At 32.6% G+C, this 21,976-nt stretch overlaps 1 protein-coding gene across 1 annotated transcript in view; it reads left to right on the forward strand.

The window, feature by feature from the left end:
• LOC123701203 (head-specific guanylate cyclase) overlaps nucleotides 1–21,976 on the forward strand; it is a 134,119-nt gene that overhangs the window by 76,373 nt on the left and 35,770 nt on the right. Inside the window, exon 8 of the mRNA XM_045648601.1 lies at nucleotides 14,158–14,336. Coding sequence (XP_045504557.1) covers nucleotides 14,158–14,336 — 179 coding nt within the window. The remainder of the gene's footprint in view (nucleotides 1–14,157; nucleotides 14,337–21,976) is intronic.

Below are 21,976 nucleotides of genomic sequence, written 5' to 3' on the forward strand. Positions count from 1 at the left end.
AGTCTATTACGATACTCGCACTCGGTCAGCTAACTATAAAAGTGGGAACTATGTATATCTTAAAAATCACTTAAGATCCAGGAAAGCCCTTTCTCCAGTGTGGAAGGGCCCATACAAAATAATCCGTGTAAATGGAAATAGCACTCTCACGCCATTAATCAACCGGCGTCATGTTACCCACCATTTTGATGAAGTGAAGCCTGCCGATGTTGACGTAAACCTGTAAAGGAAAATAATGATTAGTGTTAGAAATAAGTGTAGTTATAAATAAAATTCAATAACTTACCTTAGTTAAGTTTTCTTATTATCTTAGTAATATAATACTTATATAATACTTACCTTTAGTTAGTCGTACTTACCTTCCATCTTATTACTTACAGTTCAACTCCAGATCGGTATCAACAAGAATTTGTTCATCCAATCACCCGTAGTGCAGGACTCTATTTTGACCCGATTGGGAAATTAAATATTAACGTAGGCTATTTAGATGTAGTAACCCCTTTAGATATATCTTATATAAATCCGCATATAGAAAATATTAACTCATTTTTAAGCACACTACGTTTCATATGTTACAAGATCCAGGCTCATTATCCTAATAACACCGAATGTAGTTACATACTAGAACCTTTCAAAACCCGATATAATGACATAGTATCAGAGTATTCTTCTTTTTCTCATTTGATCAGCAATAAGTTCAAACGAGGGGCTTGGTTTGCTGGTATTGGCACACTCTCCAAAACAATATTTGGCACTTTAGACGAAAATGATGCATTAAAATATGATAACGCCATACAAGCTGTACAGAATAACGAGAAAAAACTGAGTTCATTACTTAAAGAAAATATTTTAATCACATCTTCGACCTTTTCTAAATTTAATTCAACATTATACGATATAAAAAGTAATGAGGCCAGTCTCGCGGAAGCTATCGACAAACTCTCTTCTCAATTTCAAAATTTCTCAAATCTCTCAATTAACTTAAATATTAAATCAAAAATTGATAACATATTGGCTCGTCTCGAAGCAGCAATGCTGACGATATCATTCCGATTAGAAGATATAACAAATGCTATTCTATTCAGTACACAAAACATTTTACACCCGGCTATATTAACTCCCACGAAACTGTACCAAGAGCTTGTCGATAACTATAGACACATACCCGTAGATCGTAAATTACCTTTAAGCATAGAATTAAATAATATACACTTGTTATTAAACATCTCTAAAGTCATTTGCTATAGTTCTAACAATAAGATCATTTTTGTATTACGAATTCCGTTAGTCGCCATACAAGATTATAGATTATTCCACTGTTTAGCCTTACCTACTCCGCATAATGGAGATAAACCGAATTCTTTTAGTTATGTAATTCCTAATATTAAGTACATCGCAATAACCACTGACAATTCATTATACTGTACATTAGATTCTATCAAATATTGTACTGTTATAAACCCAAATGAGCTCATATGTGACGTCACGAATGTATACTCAGCAACTTCAAATCCTCGGTGTGAAAGTGAACTATTAACAAATGTTGTAAGCGCCCTACCAGTCCAGTGTCACACAGATTTTATATTCGGAAATATAACAATTTGGGAACCTATTTCTAATTATAACTGGATTTACGTGCAATCCCCAAAAGATAAATTGTTTGTAGAGTGCCGCAATAGAAATAATGTAATAATAACCATTTCAGGAACGGGTATCCTGAATATCCCAAATGACTGTGTAGCCCATAATAAAAATATTCGGCTTATACCTAAGTTCAAAGACATGTTTTTAAATGTAACGTTTGCTAATTCCGACTTCAATATAATTAATGACTCATGCTGTAATAATATAAGTAAATTTAAAACGGAAAGGAATAATGAGCCTCCTATGCACTCAAAGGATATAAATTTGGACATCTTCACAGTAAAATCAAAACGTAAATTTGAAACAATTTCGGACGACATAGACGAAATCATTAACCAACATCAAATAATTAAATATGAGACCCATTATTCTATAATTTTAGTTCTAGTAATAAGTATAATAATTGTATTTCTATTTTATAAATTAGCTTTATACTTCAAAACCGGTAACTGTCCTCGTTTCCTTCACAAACCGCCTGAACCTGAAAATATTCCAACACCAAATATCCAAGACACCCCTCCGAGAAAATCCGTTTCATTAGAGAGTTCAACCCCTTTATCTAAATCCGGACCTAGCACCAGAATTAATTATTAATTTCATATCTTTCCTTTAGCTCCGCTCCAAATCCAAACTACGTAGCTTAACCCCGTAGTTTGGACTACCCCCGGGAGGTGTTACATCCCAAGACTGTATGCATTAATGCATACAGCCATCCCTCTAACTATCCCGTCAGCACATTCCTTTTCCGCCATGATCCCTACGCGTCGCTTATCCATTCCATTCCACCTCAGTCTACTTCCAACATCCTAAGAGTACGGTTGCCGGCGAATCTATATAAGTCTGTGTATTAATTTCTCTAAAAGCAATTATTGTGTTTAAACTAAGTTTTAATAATAAAATCTTTTTTTAAAAAGAGGTTTATTTCACCTCCCATAACAGTTCGAAGCCGCGGGCTGAATCTAGATTAGCTATAATGTTTGAAAAATATCAACTTATTTAACCAATAATAAGATTTCAATATTTATTTAAAGCTACGTTGGAATGATTTGTGATTTATTACTTTTTCATGGAATTCAAATAGCGTGGGGTGAAAAATATTACTTTTGAAAAGTCCTTAATTGGTCTTTAGCGATTGCATCAAAAAGGTTCAATTGGTTGATTTTATAAAAAATGATTGGAATATGAACGTTTTATAAATAAGATTGCTTCTTTTACGGTCCCGTAATTTAAGAAATGCATGATAATAATATATTCAAAATTGGTTTAATATGAATAGGAATGATTACAAAATACCAAATAATTTAGGTACCCGTAAACAGCTGTTCATGTTTACGTAGGTATATTATGTGTACGAAACATAATAATTAATATCGTTTCTAGTAACTTAAATAATTCTGCCGAAATGTTTAATGAGTCGGTTTACATTTACGTGACCTTTATCTAACTTTTTATCACTTTGGAAATCTTTATTAGGCAGGTTCACACAGAGCGAGCAGCCATTTGCGAATCATTTACAAAGAATGCAACAATAACATTATAAATTTATACAAGATTTAAATTTAAAAAAAAACTAGGAGAGTTGTCAAGGGACACCCGGATGGAACGAAGTTCCTTTCGATTAATAACTGGCTTGACAGAAAATACGCGCACGCTTTTCACGCACGGCTTTCGACACAATTCGTTACGACACATTTTCCGGCTAGCCCCCTTTCGCAACGCGCGATAGGGAACTTCGTCCCAAAAATTATAAAATCTTAAATTGATGTATAGTTTCGTGCGCTAAAATTACTGCGTGAGAATTCTCTGAATATAGCCACATTTGAGGAAAATGACAGCACGCGTAGACAGAGACCGAGTTGCTACACGCAGCAATTGCTTCGCGACGCTGCTCGCTCTGTAGAACCTGTCTATTATGCCGGCATTAAAGATGGAATATGACGTCACGCGCGCTCCAAATCATTTTCGTAGCACGTGACTGACATACGCTCGTTACAGCTTCAATTAGCTGAGTGACAGGCTTCGAACGTCAGAATGGATATCTAGTTTATTCGTTTACACGGTATTTGTAGCGAAAAATCGCGTAAATTGCTAATTAAAATCGCGATTTGAACGTTTCATTCGCGGTTAAGACAAGGCTAGGTAGTTTTTTAACACGCAAGTTTAGATAATGCTCATTTATTTTTGTAGTTACAAAGAACACTAAGGTTATTTGTTATGTGTCTTTTTTGCTTCGGGTGTATTGTTAAACATAAACTAGTACGGAAGTATAACGAATATACAATACTATATTTATTATAAGATCAAAGGAATCACAGAAACAATTTAATCTTACATATACTAGTTCAGGAGATCGTCATTGATCACTTGGAGGTTTACAAACTACTTCGAGATCGGTTTACTTGTTGTTTTGAAGGGTCACCAATTATTTGAATGCCAATCAATTGTAGTAATTAAGACGATAGGTATAAGATTGAAAATTCCTTGCGTGTAATAAATTGTTAATTGCATCTTTCCGTATTCCTCTTAACCTCCATATTAATTAAGTTTGGGACAGTGAATTACTGAGATGGGATTTCGATTTTAATTATATTGTTTATGCAGATGTAAATATTAATTGAAAACACTTTGATAGCATATTCCCATAATTAAAACTAGCTGTGCTCCGCGGTTTCACCCACATTGCTCCGCTCCTGTTGGTCTTAACGTGATGATAAATAACGATAAATGGGCTATCTATCATCGAAATAATTTTTAAAATCGGACCAGTAGTTCCTGAGATCAGCGCGTTGAAACAAATAAACAAACTCTTCAGCTTTATAATATTAGTATAGTAGATAGATATCCGAATCCGATCCCATTTAAGTAAAATCTGATTAATAATGTTGTAAAAGGCCAAATAACATCTATATAGACACTTTCGTATGCAGTCAGAATACCTAAAGACCCAGCCATATTGAATTTTTATTATTTAATGTATATTAAACCATTTGACCAAGTTTGTAAATAAAAATAACACAAACCAGCACACACTCTTTTTAACTAGAAACTCTTAAACTACATTACGTGTAATGACACGTAACGTATTTGACGTTCAGTCGTTTCCTGGGGAAGCATCTATTCCCCTGCTAAAACATGTTTACATTTAAATGATCATACGAGATCTACATTGTTAAACTAGAACACAAATTTGTCTCAAGCGTGATGGAGAGACGCGTGATTTTGTTAGTGAAAACGACAAACGTGTTTAGATTACGTAGTGTTCGTTGTTGCTTCGCTTTTGTAATAATTATGGAACAGAAGTAGAATAAAGTTTTATACATATTCATAAAATGATAAAATGCATATTCTTTGAGTACCTAGTATTTATCTTGTTTGTTAATATAAATTATGTAAGGCCCGTATTTTTCAGGATAATTGAACTAGGTATATTCGTGATAAATAATAAATATTTTTTCATTCGTGATAATAATTTTTTGCAGAAACAGTTCTCCCAAAATGGTTTCAAGTACAACCCATATAAAAATTTTGGATTTATGTCATGCCTGTTTAAACGAAGTTTTCCTCCACCAGTATAAAATATTTAATAATTCCCTCGCGTTGTCTCGACGTTAACTTCATTGAGACGATAAATTCGAAAGAGTCGTCGTTTCAGCCGTGGGACATCCACTGCTGGACAAAGGCCTCCCTCAAGGATTTCCAGTACGACCGGTCACCGGCGGCCTGCATCCAGCGGCTCCCTGCCACTCAGACCAGGTCATCTGTCCATCTTGTGGGAGGCCTTCCCACGCTTCGTCGTCCAGTTCGTGGCCTCCATTCCAGAAACTTTTTGCCCCAGCGGCCATCGGTTCTACGGGCTATGTGCCCCGCCCATTGCCACTTCAACGTGCTAATCCGGCGAGATATGTCGGTGACTGTGACACGGTGACGAAAAAACGTGCTATTCGAAAGAGTAGTTGGAGTTAATTTGTACGTAATACATCTTTCTTCTTTATAATATTAGTAAATATACTGCGTTTTAATTAAACAAATAAATAACAAATGGCGTTGTATCCGCTTTACTGTCAAGAAGTGGGTTGAATGCTTTGAAATCCCGAGTGATTCATAGCTTGCATTACAAATGCTTTTACGGGAATACACCAAAATGTCTCCATATTGTACCGCAATGCTATAAATATTCGAATAAATTCACGGGAAATAAATTGCATTTATCTTTGTGAAATTTTTATCGAATTTGACAGTAAACAAGTAAAAGTAGGTATTGTGGGCTGGCTCGATTTACAATGACATAGGTAAAGAAAGTAAGGTACCTATATAATTGTGATTAATAATATGACATTTCATTGTTTTGTAAACTGAATAAACATACTAAATACTCTTGATACAGGTAGAAATTAAACGAAACCCGGGCGAGACGTTAGTATTGAAAATCCTGAAATGAGTAGAAATTTAAACACATCATTTTCAATATAATAAATTTTCAAATGCCAAAAGATTGCATTTTCTTTGAGGCTCAATGCATTTCTCACTGAGATTTATGATGAAAATCATTTATCCGTAAAACAAGTTGTTTCTTGAAGTACCTAATAGATTAACTTCAGCGACCATACAGAGATTTATTTTAGATTTTTTTAAATCTTTTTTTGTGATTCTTGTGTCTTGTCCTAACTTGTTGCAAATTTTTAATACCCTGTAGATTGCAATTAATTATATTTAAAAATGTCTCAAATATTTTATATCCTTTCATACTATTTAGTCTCCAGAGAGTAGACACTAGAAACCCTTAAACTGGGTTTAGTTTCAGGGCGTGTGCGGTTGCACACTTAGCCAAGAAGGGAAATAACACTGAGAGAGACTTCATTACAACCATAAAACAAAAACGTTTAAATAATAGAAAGAGACAGTAAAGTAGTAAAGTGCTGGTCCTTGTAACTCGACGTGATCCTTCGTCCTGAGTTCTAAGCTGTTAATATTTTATTAAAGAAAGTGCAGCTTCAAATAAAGTTTAAAGGCAGCTGCAAGAATGTTTAAATTCTAATACTACGGGGTATTACTTTCAATGTTGACTCTAGTTTGTGTCACGGAGTTTTATGGTTGAGATGAATTGATTTCGTTACAATTTATTATTTCGTTTTCGTTATAATCCATACTAATATTATAAATGCGAAAGTAACTCTGTCTGTCTGTCTGTTACTCAATCACGCCTAAACTACTGAATCAATTTGCATGAAAATTGGTATGGAGATATTTTGATACCCGAAAAAGGACATAGGCTACTTTTTATTGCGAAATATGTACCACGGGCAAAGCCGGGGCGGACCGCTAGTATAAAATAAAGTTGCTTCCTCTGTCCCTATATCTCTTTGTATGCTTAAAATTACGGACTTTAATGCGGATTTTTTTAAAAGAGTTATTCCAGAGGTAGGTTTTAACTTTTAGTAAGTATATAATTTATTAGGTTTTAGACAAAGCGGGCGAAGCCGCGGGCGGTTAGCTAGTTTTATATAAAAAAAATGGTCTAACGTGTATTATTTTATTTCATCATCACTTTGATAAAAGCGAAACGAAATTTGAATATACAAAAATTTAATTGGTTTTGTTGTGAGTTACTTGATTATAATATAGAAGTTATACCGAAAGTGTACTTAATATCAGCTATCTCTAGCAAATAATTTGTTATCATTAATAGTTTAAATCAGTGTTAGTATAATCCGGATCAATATGACCAAGAACCGAAAAGTTCAATTATGTTTGTAATCTGCCTACACGTATCTGACGAGTGTGATGGATTATAGCTTAAAAACTTTATTTGGGGTCCGAGTCGCTTCAGTGGGAATACGTTATACAAATTGAGGTGTTGTTATTTCAAATAGCAGCACTAATACAGTGTTAATATAAACTTACTCGTACTTGAGATAATCAATAAAGTAATCTATACAAATATCTAATATCTATATACTAATACTATAAAGAGGAAAGTTTTGTAATTATGTATGTATGTATGGTTTTCACGCATGTTTATGCGTATGCCAGTAGTTTTACTGGACTGGTTTCAAAAATTCTTTCACCATTAGAAAGCTGCATCTTCACTAAGCAACATAGGCTATATTGCATTTTCAAAAAAATTAGAGATCCTTACCAAACATGCAATAATGTAACCCAAGGTGAAAAAAATTCCTTAATAAAAATTATTTCTTCGCGTGCGCTGCGGAATCTATTCCTTGAAGTACGAGGATGGTTCTTATGAAAAAAAAACGTAAACATGTAGGTACCATGGGCGAAGCCGGCGCGGACCGCTAGTTGGTATAAAGCTGTTGTTTAGTTTTTTTTTTTTAATTTGTTTGAATGAGCTTATCTCAGGAACTGTCTGAAAAAGTTATATTTGTGTTGTATGTTCCATTTACCGAAGAAAGCTTTATGCTAATTTATGCTCGCTAGAGTCATTAAAAAAAGTATAACAAAATAGCAAATAATATTCTGTATGGAGTCGTTTTATTAATTATTCTTATTACCTATGTTTATACCTATATATATTTATTATCGTAATTATTCCACAAAAATAAGCTAATGATTTAAAAAGCCGTATGTAGAATAGTAAAGTTTTTTACTATGTGAATAAAACCACCTGTAGTCTCGACACATTAGTCGGTAATTACCGACAACTAATTTATAGACCCGTCTTCAGCAATGAAAATGATGTCGCTTAATACCTCTCCCCAATTTGATGGAAGCATACAATAGATACATATTTGTTTAAAAATTTTATTCTTCACAAAACTTTCCGTTATGCGTCAAAATATTTATATAATAATAGCAGTGTAGTAATGCATTTTTATCTAAATTAATAACATCATTATTTCAATTCCGTAGATATATGAACAATAAATAAAATATAGATTTCATGGATTTGGAAAATCATTTCTTTGCAACACATTCGAATGTTGTCAAAACAAATTATACTTTGACATTGTCAATCGTTATGATACCGACGTTTTGATCTCGACAAGATCTCGATAACTAAAGCCCTTCTCCCATTACGATACTTCTAGAATAGGTACGATACTCGAGTAGAATACTAGTAAGATATTTGCTCGCTACCCGATGATCGCATATTATGCGACTGAAAAATGACATCGTTATTGCGCCTCGTTTTTGTGGGCGGACGTTATATAATAATAATAATAATTCATTTATTTATTGTAACAACAGTTAGGTCGTTATCTCGAGCAATCAGCGATTCCAGTGACGAAGAAGCTCGACTTGCAGTTATTCTTTTTTATAGAAATAGAAGACGGCAACATAAGAGTAGCAAGTACTGGATTCATCCATATATTGAAATAAAAATAAATTGTAGAGATTTGTAGCCGCACGAGAACTACAACTCATGATGATAAGAAATTTTTATTTTTCTACCGAAGAGATACGCGGGAGACGTGACGCAAAAGCGACCAACACGGTGAGTCGTGCGATGCTAGTCGCGGACGTGTAGGATACCGATAGCGTAGTGTGCGAGCCTACATACAAATGTATGTGAGTTACTCCGCGGCGACTAGTCTCCGAAACTTGCAGGATACTTGAATCGCCTGTGCGTATCGTAATGGGAGAAGGGCCTTACGGTTTGTGTGGGTTTGTAGATACGGTTGAAAATATCGGAAAAATTATAGATTATTATAATCTATATACATATAATAAATCTGTAGAAGGGTCAATTCTGTACATTGCAAATATTGAAAAAATAAATAGCAGGGGGTGTTACTGGATCGATACCAAACCCAAATATGTGATTAAAAAAAATATTTGTCTGTCTTTCTGTCTGTCTGTCTGTATGTGAAGGCATCACATAAAAACTAACGGTTCGATTTCGATGAAATTTGGTATAATTATACCTTATTATCCTGGGCATAAAATAGGATACTATTTATCCCGGAAAAATACGTAGAAAAAAGAAATCTTAATTTTTCTTAATTTTTCCGCGCGGACGGAATCGCGGGCGGAAGCTAGTTTTATAATAAAAAAGATATTTCACACTTCCGATGCTATATGATTAAACGCAATAATTTTTTCTCTTATTTAATGTTATTGCAATTAAAATAAAATAGATAGGTACACAAATAATGTTTTATTTTTAAGATGGTTTCAAAATTTTATTGAAAACTAGCGGTCCGCCCCGGCTTCGCCCGTGGTACATATGCACGTTTTCTTTACATAAGAACCATCCTCGTACTTCAAGGAATATAATAAAAAAAGAATTAAAGAAATATGTTCAGCTGTTCTAAAGTTATGCGCTTACCAACACATTTTGGGATTCATTTTTATATTATAGATGTTAAGAAGCCTCTTATATTACTTATATTAAATAAATATTAGAATAGTTTACTGCTATCTGCATTTATTCAGCCTAAATATTCGATAAATTTCTTTCTGAACTTCTAAGATAATAAAATTATACAGATGAATACAAATAAAATAAAAACGATCCAATTTTATTAGAAAAATTTAATTTAATAGTTTATAATAGCGTAGTTGAAAATTTGGCTCAAAACCATCATCTCTCACCAACATAATTCTAGTAAATTGTACATCTGTAAAATATAAAATTTATAGATAAATATTTATGTTTAATAAAAATTAATATTTATATTTAAGTAAATCAATTGCGTATATTCATCCTTTGCTTATTAACTGTAATAAAATATACCTACAATGATGCACATAATATTATTGTATAATAAGACAAGCTAAAAATACAAGTGATACAAATTATCCGTTCCGTCTTTAGTTTTAGCTCCGTCCGTTTCTATGATGTCTTAAAGATTTTTCGAAAGGCTTCGAATTGAGCAAAATTATCTTGTAGAGCTTTTAGAGTCTTTTGATTAGAATGTTATTGCACTTCACAAATAACGAAATATTACTAAACTAAAACTAATAGCTTTAACTATATAAAAACATAACGCAGATTGATATTTTCTTAGGATATTTGTTATCCAATAGATTTATAGGATTTTTAAGAATATAATTAAAAATTATCCTCTTGAAAATACAAAATTTATATTTATTTTGATTGATTGATGTCAAATGTCAAAAAAGTAAATATAGAGATTGCCATAGATGGAATTTTGGATTCCATGAATATGTAATAAATAGAACATTAATTAAACGATTGATATAAAAAAATATCGAATTTGATTAAAATTAAATTAACTGCCATGTTTTTTGTGCATAACATGTGCTTTTTTCATATGCAATTGTATTTGTAATAATTCGAAAAATTATGGAATATATAGTAAACTAATTTTAATTTACTATATATTCCATAATATCAAGGTAAATTTCTTGGAAAAACAACACTAAATTTTTTAGGTCCATACTATAGATACTGAAAATCGTTAGTTACCGACCGATTTCGGTCGACATCGATGTCGATTAATGTGTCGAGACTACAAGTACAGGACAAATGAATTGCGTGATAGGTTTCTTATTAGCACTTTTTACACCGTCAACTTTATAGCTGAATTAAATTGTTACGAGCTAGAGATTTATCGCTTTTCTTTCGGTCAGTGTGATTAAGGCCTTAATGAATTTATTTATAGGAAAATTTATTTTAATTGAATGAGGTGAAAAGATAAAATTGTATGTGCCCGCATGTAACATATTTTCAGTTACATGATTTATCGAAGGGACATGCTGTGTAGGCATTTTAAATAAATAATAAAACAGCTCAATATAAAGCCACCTAATTGTCAATTGAATTTGGTTAAAAATATATTATGTGGTTTCTTAATTAATTTGATAAGTAAGTGCAATATTTGTTAAATATAATCAAATAAAGCGAAGTATGTTCTTTTAAAATAAGAAATACGCAATCTACAAAACGAAACATTAACATTAATATTTTCTCCAATATTGGATATCGAATTTATTTCTATAACTAACCTTACTCTATTTCAAACGCTTCATTCATAAGATAGTAGTCATGTCACAAATATATGCCCCAAAATATTCTAATTTAGCGGTGAAAATAACTAAATTTATAAACAAATCTCTACCCCAATTTACCCTTTAAGATATTGAATTTCAGAAAATGTCATTGGAGCGTTCTGTGGGGTTTGCTTGAGAACAAAAAAATTATGGTTTTAACAGTAGTATATTATGTGAATAAATTGTTATAATAGTATTGTACACGTATTGGTACACCAATAATTCATTGTATTAATAGCTCAAAGGTTATATAAAATTAAATAGATTTCCCAGATAAGTATCAAAATGCCGTATGAGAATGAAAATCTTTTTTTTATATACATGTAAGAGGAGGCAACAGAGCAGACGCGTCACCTGATGTTATGTGTACTGCGTCGCACATGGAAATTCCACACCCATTAGTTATTCTCTTGTTAGAGAAATTAACTTCAATAATATTACTATAGAGTTTTAATGAAAAGTGTTGCCTACATACTTTCATAACATCTTTTCAGTCGATAAATATCAGGATAAAATAACTCCACACAAAATTCGAATAATAAAAGTCAGTAGACCACAACGTAACCTCGTCTAAAATATTCAGCCAAATTCTGTTTTTATATTTCCCTTTACAAACCCCAAATATTGTAAAGGTTATCTAGAAGGGTCTTTAGAAAAATCCAGCGCTTTATATAAAGCCTAGCTAATGATATAGAAGATTACTTTAATATTGTTGCATTAGGCCAAGTTTAGGAAACTTACGATGATAATATTACAATATTGTTCAGTATTAGTTATTAGATAACTCTGACACTTGAAACTTAAAAAGAATGAATTGACTAAGTCTTAGTACCTATAACATATTCTACTTGTATCAAAAATATCTAGCAAAACCTACCGTTTTTTCTTCAATATAACCACTCATCTTCAAGCCTCAATACAAGTCTCAAAGCTTATAAACGGAATATGAAACGTCCCAATATAATTAGAGCGAACATTAGCAAGTAAGATATATTTCTTATTTGGACGTCACTTGCCTGTTTTTGCTACAGTCCATTTTCTCAGACCCTGCGACACCGCAATTCTCTTAATGAGGGTCCCGGGACTTCTTTCCACGATTTCATGGCTTGTTTTTTCAAACTGTACAGAAAAAATATTTGGACTCTCAACCATTAGAGACTGTGTTTATTTTTGCGAGGGAATTAGTGTGCAGATTTAACTGGCGTTGTGTTTTCGTTACTTTTAGAGAATAACTTTAATAGCTACAGAATTAAGTCAATTACAACAGAAATTCATACCTAATTGGTTAATTAGTATCGCGGATATTTTTAAGAAGTAGCGTTTCACCATGTTACTTTATTTATCTTCAAGCGAAATATCTTTAAGTTCAGTATAACACGTTGATTATGACATCTTAGAAGATCTGATCTGAAGGCTTAAAAGAGCGAAGCAAATTAATAATAATTAATAATTATAGTACCTACGTACCTATACTAATTTTTAACTCAATAAAAAATACTTAGTTTTTTATTATTGTAGGTAAGAAAGTAAGTACCACTAACATCCCTAGTTATATTATAAATTGTGTGCCTTATGTGATAAAGTTTTCTATTAAACTATGTAACATTATTAATTATTATCTACTTCAAATAAACATACGACGGTGGAAAACTTGAAATTCAGTTCCTCCCGATTTATTCAAGCAATTATAATAGGCTCAACTTCAGATGATTTAATACGGGTTTAAAATGAGATTTGCGAGTGTCTGAAGCGATCTTTCGATTTGGAAGTTACGGGGCTTTCGTAAATCACCTTATTGTTTAATTCGACTCCGTTTATATAAATTATTTGACAAAAGGAATTGTTCAATTGTGTGAAACGGGATGGATTTCAAGAATTATCTGTTTAATATAATTTTTGCGTCTGATTTTATAGCTTAATTTATATTAAGCTCCAATTAGCTTTGGTTGCCGTTCAAACGTTAATATCTTATGTTTAGCATTGATCTGTACCTACTATGGTCATGAATACAAAGGTTCATACTTTGTGCACCTAATTCTGAATGCAAAGGTACCTATTATTTGAAGTAAGATGTGAGGTTTTCTTACGCGGTATCTTATTATTCAGTGGCGGTATTCTTATTGAAGTTGCTCTTTGTACATTTTTTTAGAATCTAGTTGTATTAAAAATCTACAGTAGGTAACCCACGATTTCCTAAAAGCAATGTACATTGTACAAGAGGTTACCCACGATTTTCCTAAAAGCGACATAACAGTCAACGATAGGTTCTTATCTTATCTTATTATACTAATATTATTAACGTGAAAGTTTGATACGATGGATAAATTACGAATGAAGAGTTTTGTTCCTCTGTCACGTGAAAACCACTGAACAGCAGATACTCAGAAGATAATCAATTGCTCTTCGTTTGTCTCGCTAAAACTCGAGAACGGCTGCGCCGATGTAGCTAATTTTGTTTTTGTATAGGTTTCCACCGTTACATATAGATTGACATTACTTAGTTCAGCGGGTTATCTAATAATTATTTCAATTAAACAGGAGCAGGCTTCATGCGCCTCTTCGGTTCGCACCTATCTTCACACGGCTCGGCTCTGAGCACGTACTTCAGGATGCTGCGTCCGCGCAGCGTGCCCCTGGACTTCCGTGAAATCCTCAAGCGTGTGAACACACCCTTTATGTTCTGTCTGAAAGTGCCTGGCTCTGCGTCACTGGCTGAGGTTAGTAAAAAACCTTTGTATAATTTTTGTTAATGCTGCGCCGTTGCATAACGGTGCATTTACATCAAACGAATGCTCATTCTAACTAACCCCACTATGTCCATTTTTTTAATGTAAAGAGGGATAGAGCATTCTTTCGTTGTTCTAAGTGCGTTCGAAAAGATTATAATATGCAATGTTCTAATACTGAACAACACTGAATACGAGTTTTCGTTTACACAAAGATCACGAAAGTATGCTCTTGCTCTAGTTCTTGCTCTATGTCGTTTGATGTAAATGCGTCGTAAAACGATACGGCTTGCTATCATTTAGGTAATCAAAAGCCTAGGCCGTTAATTAAACGGCTGATTGAACGTCATACCCATTTGTCGCAAATAGCAATATTTGGTTAGACAATACAAAATTATGCGCTATAACGAAATTATAATTTTCTTTGAGCTAAAATACTGAATTTGTCTAATCTATGTGGTTTCATATTAATAAATATTTGGTAGTTAATTGGGATTATTCGCGATACAGGTTTATTTTTAAAATTAGGTATATTATCCATATACCAATTAATTAATGTATTTTATAATGGCGTATTAATATTGACATGTTTAAGAATAAAAATAAAAAACTACACAAAATAGTATTATTAGAATAAAATGGTACTTGAGCTAAACGATTATGACTGTTATTAACACTTATATATTTTTTATTTCTAATTAACTATCCGGAATTTATATCATTTGCATGTCGATATAATTGGTGAATTTAGTACAATTTATAAAGTAGCCTACTCACGATTCAATTTCAGTAACAATCTGCTGACACAATCTGCAGTGAGCTGACAGATTGTGTCGTGAATAGTATAGTTGAGGGCACGTTGGGGGCGTAACCCAACATGTTGTGTATTGGATCGGCGCGGAAGCAACCCGACAAATTGTCTCAGCAGATTGTGTGCGTGTTGAAACGTGAGTATTGTGATTGCTCCAATCTCGGCTCAATCGCGCTGCGCAGTAATCGCAAAATGGCGGTTTTGAGATAAACGCGGGAAAGACATTTTTACATATTTGAGGAAGATGTTTATATTTTATAGCCGTTTATACTTTATAGCCCTTGAAATCTATCAATAAAATTGGAAAAAATACAAGCTTTACAAAGATAATTATCTTATATTTCATAAATTAGTATATCCATTAATAATGCGTATTATTGCGTTGAGGTTTAGCATCAGGCCAGGCATCAACGTGACGTGCACACGTTGTGGCAAGCAATCGCGGAATGAAATTGTATCAGCAGATTGAGGGTTGGATGAATCGTGAGTAGAGAACGCTCAATCGCGACTTCAACAAATTGTGTCAGCAGATTGTGGGTTGTGTTGAACCGTGAGTAGGGCCTTTAAGAATAAGAACACGTAAAACCACATTTATGCAATGATAGATTATTTTATTTTATTTATAAAAATAAAAAATCTAATCATCAGAGCTCATAATTGACCACGTAATGTGAACGTGCATAAGTTATGTAATAAGAATAATTAATGATAAAATTATACATAACAATGGAAACATGAATACTTTTTAATCTTATGTAATTTTAATTTATAAGGTGATTGATCATATTGTGTATTATATTACGATGAAAATTATTATATATTCTTGTTAACATTTTTTTTCTTGCATAGTGATAGATCTCATCTCATCTTTGAATATTACCAAAGAAGTTTCAGTTCTGACACGTGTACACGGCACACACGCTCTTTTTTCTATTCTTTAAAAACTTATATAGAAAACTAGTTAAACAAGAAAATATCTTTATCATTTGGCCAACCTCGTTATTTATTAAAACTCCAAACTAGATAATATCTTATGTAGCTACTTAGGTACTTAGTTGAAACGCTAACAAGGAAACTCCCATCGTTAAACTAACCGCACTCTACGTTGCTTAACCCACAAATGTTTACCGACCACGAATGTATGTTTGTTGCACTGCAATCTTCAAGATCTTGCTTTAGATATTAACATGAGAGTTAAATTTATTAGATACTAGGTTTCCGCCCACAGCTTCGCCCGCGCAGTCAAGGAAAAACCCGCATAGTTCCCGTTCCCGTGGGATTTCCGGGATTGCGTCATTTTCCCGGGATAAAAAGTAGCCTATGTCCTTTCTCGGGTATCAAAATACATATCTCCATACCAAATTTCATGCAAATTGGTTCAGTAGTTTGGGCGTGATTGAGCAACAGACAGACTTACTTTTAATTACTTTCGCATTTATAGATAATATTAATATGGATGATATGTTAGATATGTAAAATTTTAATAGATTTTAGACAGAAATAACATGTAACTACACTACACTACTGACTACAACAATATATTATAATCATCACAGCGTCTAGTTTTTTTTATCATTTGTTTAGAAACTTATCTCATCCATTTATTTACTACATTATTAGATCTGGGTATTTATTGATTACAATGCACAGTTTAACTTACATTACACTTTACCATTTCAAAATATGAGTAGGTACATGCCTACATTGCAAGTTCGCATTATAGCAACAATCAATTTGCATGCTGTCCTCAAACAAATATTTGCACTGCCGTATCATTATTTCAGCAAGCATTACCAAAATTCACCAGCAGTTAATCATCTCATTAAAAACTGCAACGTAAATATTTATACACGAAAATTACGGCATGAAATTAAATTAAAGCTTATCCGGATATTGGTTACAAATATAGAAATTTGGATGTTTGCCAATTTCGCTTACCGGAATTTGAAACGGCGTATACTCACAATATACAGAATACAGATACAACCAGTAGGGAAACTTCATACAAACGTTCGAAATGGCTAACGCACACAAGCAAGCGTGTTTACGAGAATCGTAAGGGTATTCTTATATCTGTCAATTATAAACACGCTTGCTTGTGTGCGTTAGCCATGAAGTTTCCCTACTGGTTGTATCTGTATACTGTGGTATAATTTTCATTTCTGTAAAAGTAATGCTATTAAACATTTGTGGTCAAAGGGAGTAGATTTATAGCGGTGTATGTAGATGCGGTAGTAGCCGCTACGGAATGTGGTGTGATGTTTGTATGATTTGCGGCAGGCAATATTTGCGAATCAATTATGGTTTTAATTAATTTGGTGGTTGATATATACGTATTTTAGATTGTAGAGTCTATATTTGGTTTCTAATTCATCGATTTATTGAATGGACAATAAAGTTAATTAAAGATAGGAAAACCACTAAAATTAATACTTTCTAAACGAAATCATTTTTACTTGCAATTGTAAATGCATAAATATTAGATTATAATTAATGTGTGGTGTTTTTATGTTCACTATAAATGCTGTTAAAACCTCTTCCGAAAGTAAATTTCGTACCTTATTCAAAACGCAATCGTTGTATATTATTACATAGAAAAATTATTAACAAAAATATTACCTACTGCTTAAAGCACATACACCGTAAATGACATTAATAAAGTACAGAATTTAAAAGCCAAATTGCGAAAGCAAAAATTAATGCAAAATTTGTGCACGGACCAACTTTCCAAAACATTACCAACTTTAATTACGGCCTTAAAAATGGATTCCTTTATAATGAGCACCTGCTTTGTCCAGGGAATATATAAATCAACTGAATTAGCTTTGCTGGGTTTGTTCGCGAACTGTGTTCGGACCCGCTTTCGCTTCGCTCGCGTTCTAATTTTAATGTAGGTAAAGTGTGTGATAAAGTTTAAAAACCGTGTGGCTGAATTTAGTATCTAAAATTTTTAATTTGTAATTTGTATCAAATTAAATAGAAAATATAAAAAAAATATTTCAAAAGTAAATAATATGTATTTCGTATTATATATTTCGATGTGTTTTCAAAATATGATAATAATAGCGGTCATTATAAATGCAAATAAGAACACACTGCATTATTAAAAACCGTTTTTTTTTACGATTCTTTAAAAAAAGATACGAAATTTTATCGACATTATTCTTGTCCTAACCACGTTACACAAAACGTCGACGCCTGTCAACTTAGTTATTATACCGCGTACCTTTCTTTATGGATCAAATTTATTATTTCATTTTAAACGTTTGTAGAGACAATTCGTCCCATTTATCAAGATTTAACAGAATAGAATGATCAGTAGCACTTATTTTACATAATATAACTTATATTTCCACCCGCGACTTCGCCCGCGTTTTCAAAGAAAAACCGCATATTTTCCGTTCTCGTGGGATTTACGGGGTAAAACTTATATGTGTTAATCCAAGTTACCCTCTATATGTGTGCTAAATTTCATTGTAATCGGTTCATTAGTATTTGCGTGAAAGAGTAACAAATATACATACACCACCACAAACCTTCGCAATTTTAATATTAGTAGGAATAGGATAAAATATTATTATAATATTACTAGCGGTCCGCCCCGGCTTCGCCCGTGGTACATATGAAAAATAGATGCTGGCCGATTCTCAGACTTACCCGATATGCACAGAAAATTTCATGAGAATCGGTCCAGCCGTTTCGGAGGAGTATGCAGACTAACATTGTGACACGAGAATTTTATATATAAGATAATGGGGTTTAAAACAAGACACCCATATTAGATCAAATAAAAATATCACCTGTGTAAGTATTTCTTACAAACTTTGAATCAATTTCGATAACATTTATATAGGACTTGTAAAGTTTGCGTTTGTTCTTATAAAGTATGGGAAAGGCCGTGTAACAAAGATTAAAAATAAATACAGGTTTAATCGAACCTTTTCTTCAATCAGTTGTAGATTCAGAATTTCTCATCAAAACTATATTATCGTTATAAACTGGTGGATATATGTTATATTATTTACTAGCTTACCACCCGCGGCTTTGCCCGCTTTGTCTAAAACCTAATAAATTATATACTAAAACCTTCCTCTTGAATCACTCTGTCTATTAAAAAAACCGCAACAAAATCCGTTGCGTAGTTTTAAAGATTTAAGCATACAAAGGGACATAGGGACAGAGATAGCGACTTTGTTTTATACTATGTAGTGATTTGTCATTTTTATTTTATTTTCTTTATTTAAGGATCACAAAAGGTCGTTACATGTGTACTTAGGCTAAATACAGTTTTTTTATATATAAGTTGGCGTATGCACAACCGGTTATATGTGACCACAGCTTACACATACAAAGTGATAACAAATATTAAAACAGCTTAATCATGCATATAAATATACCTGCACCAAGTGACTGGAATTATGCTGTTTTAAGAATTTAATTAGGACAAAAAAAGTTTTATAATCTTGTTCTTCATTACAGGCCATTTATCAGAAAAAATATCAATATCCACTAAATTTAACAACGCGTTATAATGTCTTAAAGTGAAATAGGTGAATTATATATAGTATTTGTTTTACAAGAGGGTAGAAAAAATAATTTATAAGAGCTAGGACGCTTCTGTCTACAAGGCACAGATATATTTATATGGTTAAGAAGTTCTGGACAATCAACTTTACCATTTAATATTTTATGCAAAAATGCCATATCTAAAAGATAATGTCATACTAATATTATAAATGCGAAAGTTTGTGAGGAGGGATGTATGTGTCTGTATGTATGTTAAATAACCTGGAAAACTCACGGGAACGGGATCTATGCAGGTTTTACTTTGAAAATGCGGGCGAAGCTGCGGGCGAAAAGCTAGTATGTACTTACATATTATACTAGAGCCACCTAGAGCTAATCAAAATGCATATTGAAAAAAAAAAAATAACTTGCTATCTTTACCTAATTTATGAAATCACGTCAAACACAAAAAATGAAACTGCAAATTAATTAAGTAGGTACAGAAACTCGTATATTATTTGCGATAACAATATCCCAAACATGCCAAACTTTTCGTAATCATTTACTTACTCTTATTCAAAGCGCTAAACCTAAATTATGGGAGAACTTCTTTTATGGATGACGTTTCAATGATAAACATAATATACTAAGCTAATATACTTTTTATTATATTATGTACTAGCTGGGCGCGGTTTTACCCGCATTGCTCCGCTCCTGTTGGTCTTAGCGAGATGACGTAATTATAGCCTATAATAGCCTTCTCGACAAATGGGCTATCTAACACTGAAAGAATTTTTCAAATCAGACCAGTAGTTACCGAGATTAGCGCGTTCAAACAAACAAACTCTTCAGCTTTATAATATTAGTATAGATTAATATTTGCTATTTGATGTTAGGTAGGTAAGGGAAATCGAATAGAAAATTTAAATTTTACTTCAAAATCGTCACCGGCAAATAGTCAATATTTCACATTGTACACTTTCTGGTCAAAGTTGTAAACATAAAAAGTGTAGATTAGTTAAACCTGTATATTGTACCTTTTTCACCTACAAAAATAAACATTGGATCATTGTCCACTTTAATATACCCCTATCCCTACTAATATTATAAATGCGAAAGTAACTCTGTCTGTCTGTCTGTCTGTTACGTTTTCCCGCTTAAACCTCTCAACCGATTTTGATGAAATTTGGCACAGACAATCTTTAGACCCTGAGAAAGAACATAGGCTACCTTTTATCAAAACACCAGGCGGGCGAACCCGCGGGTGGAAGCTAGTAAGAAATAAATCCTTAGATAATAGAAATGATTAAGGAATATGTGGAATAAACTAATAAATTGAAACGGATGTAAAATGTAATGTAATAACGGTTGAGGCTTTATCTCAAAACAAATGTATAGATTCACTCAAAATTAATGCCAAGATATCCGTATTAATCAAAGGAAGCTTCAGGCGTGTATAATATAATAACAAACACGATTCACAAAACCACACGTTTCTATATACTAAATTAATATCCCAAAGAGAATGGAATTTGAAATAAATTTTCGTAAGCCGTTGTGATCTCTCGAATATTTCGGCGTAAATAATTTTGTAAAGGCCCATTAGCTGTAGTCATGTTTCAAATTCGTCTTGTTATAACATTGTTTGGTAGAAAAGTGTCATTTTTAATGGGTTCTTTAATTGCCAAAGCAAATATAGTATATCTACTGTCTTGTTTATGTTCTATATTATAAACAATAAAAGGAATGAGGTAAGGTTATAATATAAATTAATAAAAATATTAGCTACTAAAAGCATTCTCTACTTCTTTGAACAGTTTTATTATAAACATAGCACATTCTTACAAATACTATAAGCGCGAAAATGACTCTGTTTATTATCTGTCAATTCTTCACACCTTAACTACTGAACCGAATTGTATGAAATTTGGTAAAAATATAATTTAAGACCTGTAAAGGACACAGTTTTTTCTCGCAAATCCCACGAAAATGGATTTATTATTAAATACGCGGGCGAAGTCGTGCGCGGAAGGTAGGAAATTATAAGTATGTATTTCATATCAACACATTTAAAAGAGAAATTATTCGGCAAATGAATTATACAATGCGAAATACTTCGAATACAACAAAAAAAAAATGTACGGAACAAGGAATGTATACGACATTATTAAAATTCGAGCGCAGAATGGAATAAATATTTCTTTGAATTCTCTTACAAGCAGGTCGCTTATTTTATTAATTTTACTGATACGGCCTTAGGCCAATATTTGAGGTGATATTTTAGGGAAAAGAATTTTCCACTCATTGTTACTGC

The sequence above is a fragment of the Colias croceus genome, chromosome 21 (assembly GCF_905220415.1).
Source record: "Colias croceus chromosome 21, ilColCroc2.1".
NCBI classification, from domain to species: Eukaryota; Metazoa; Arthropoda; class Insecta; order Lepidoptera; family Pieridae; genus Colias; species Colias croceus.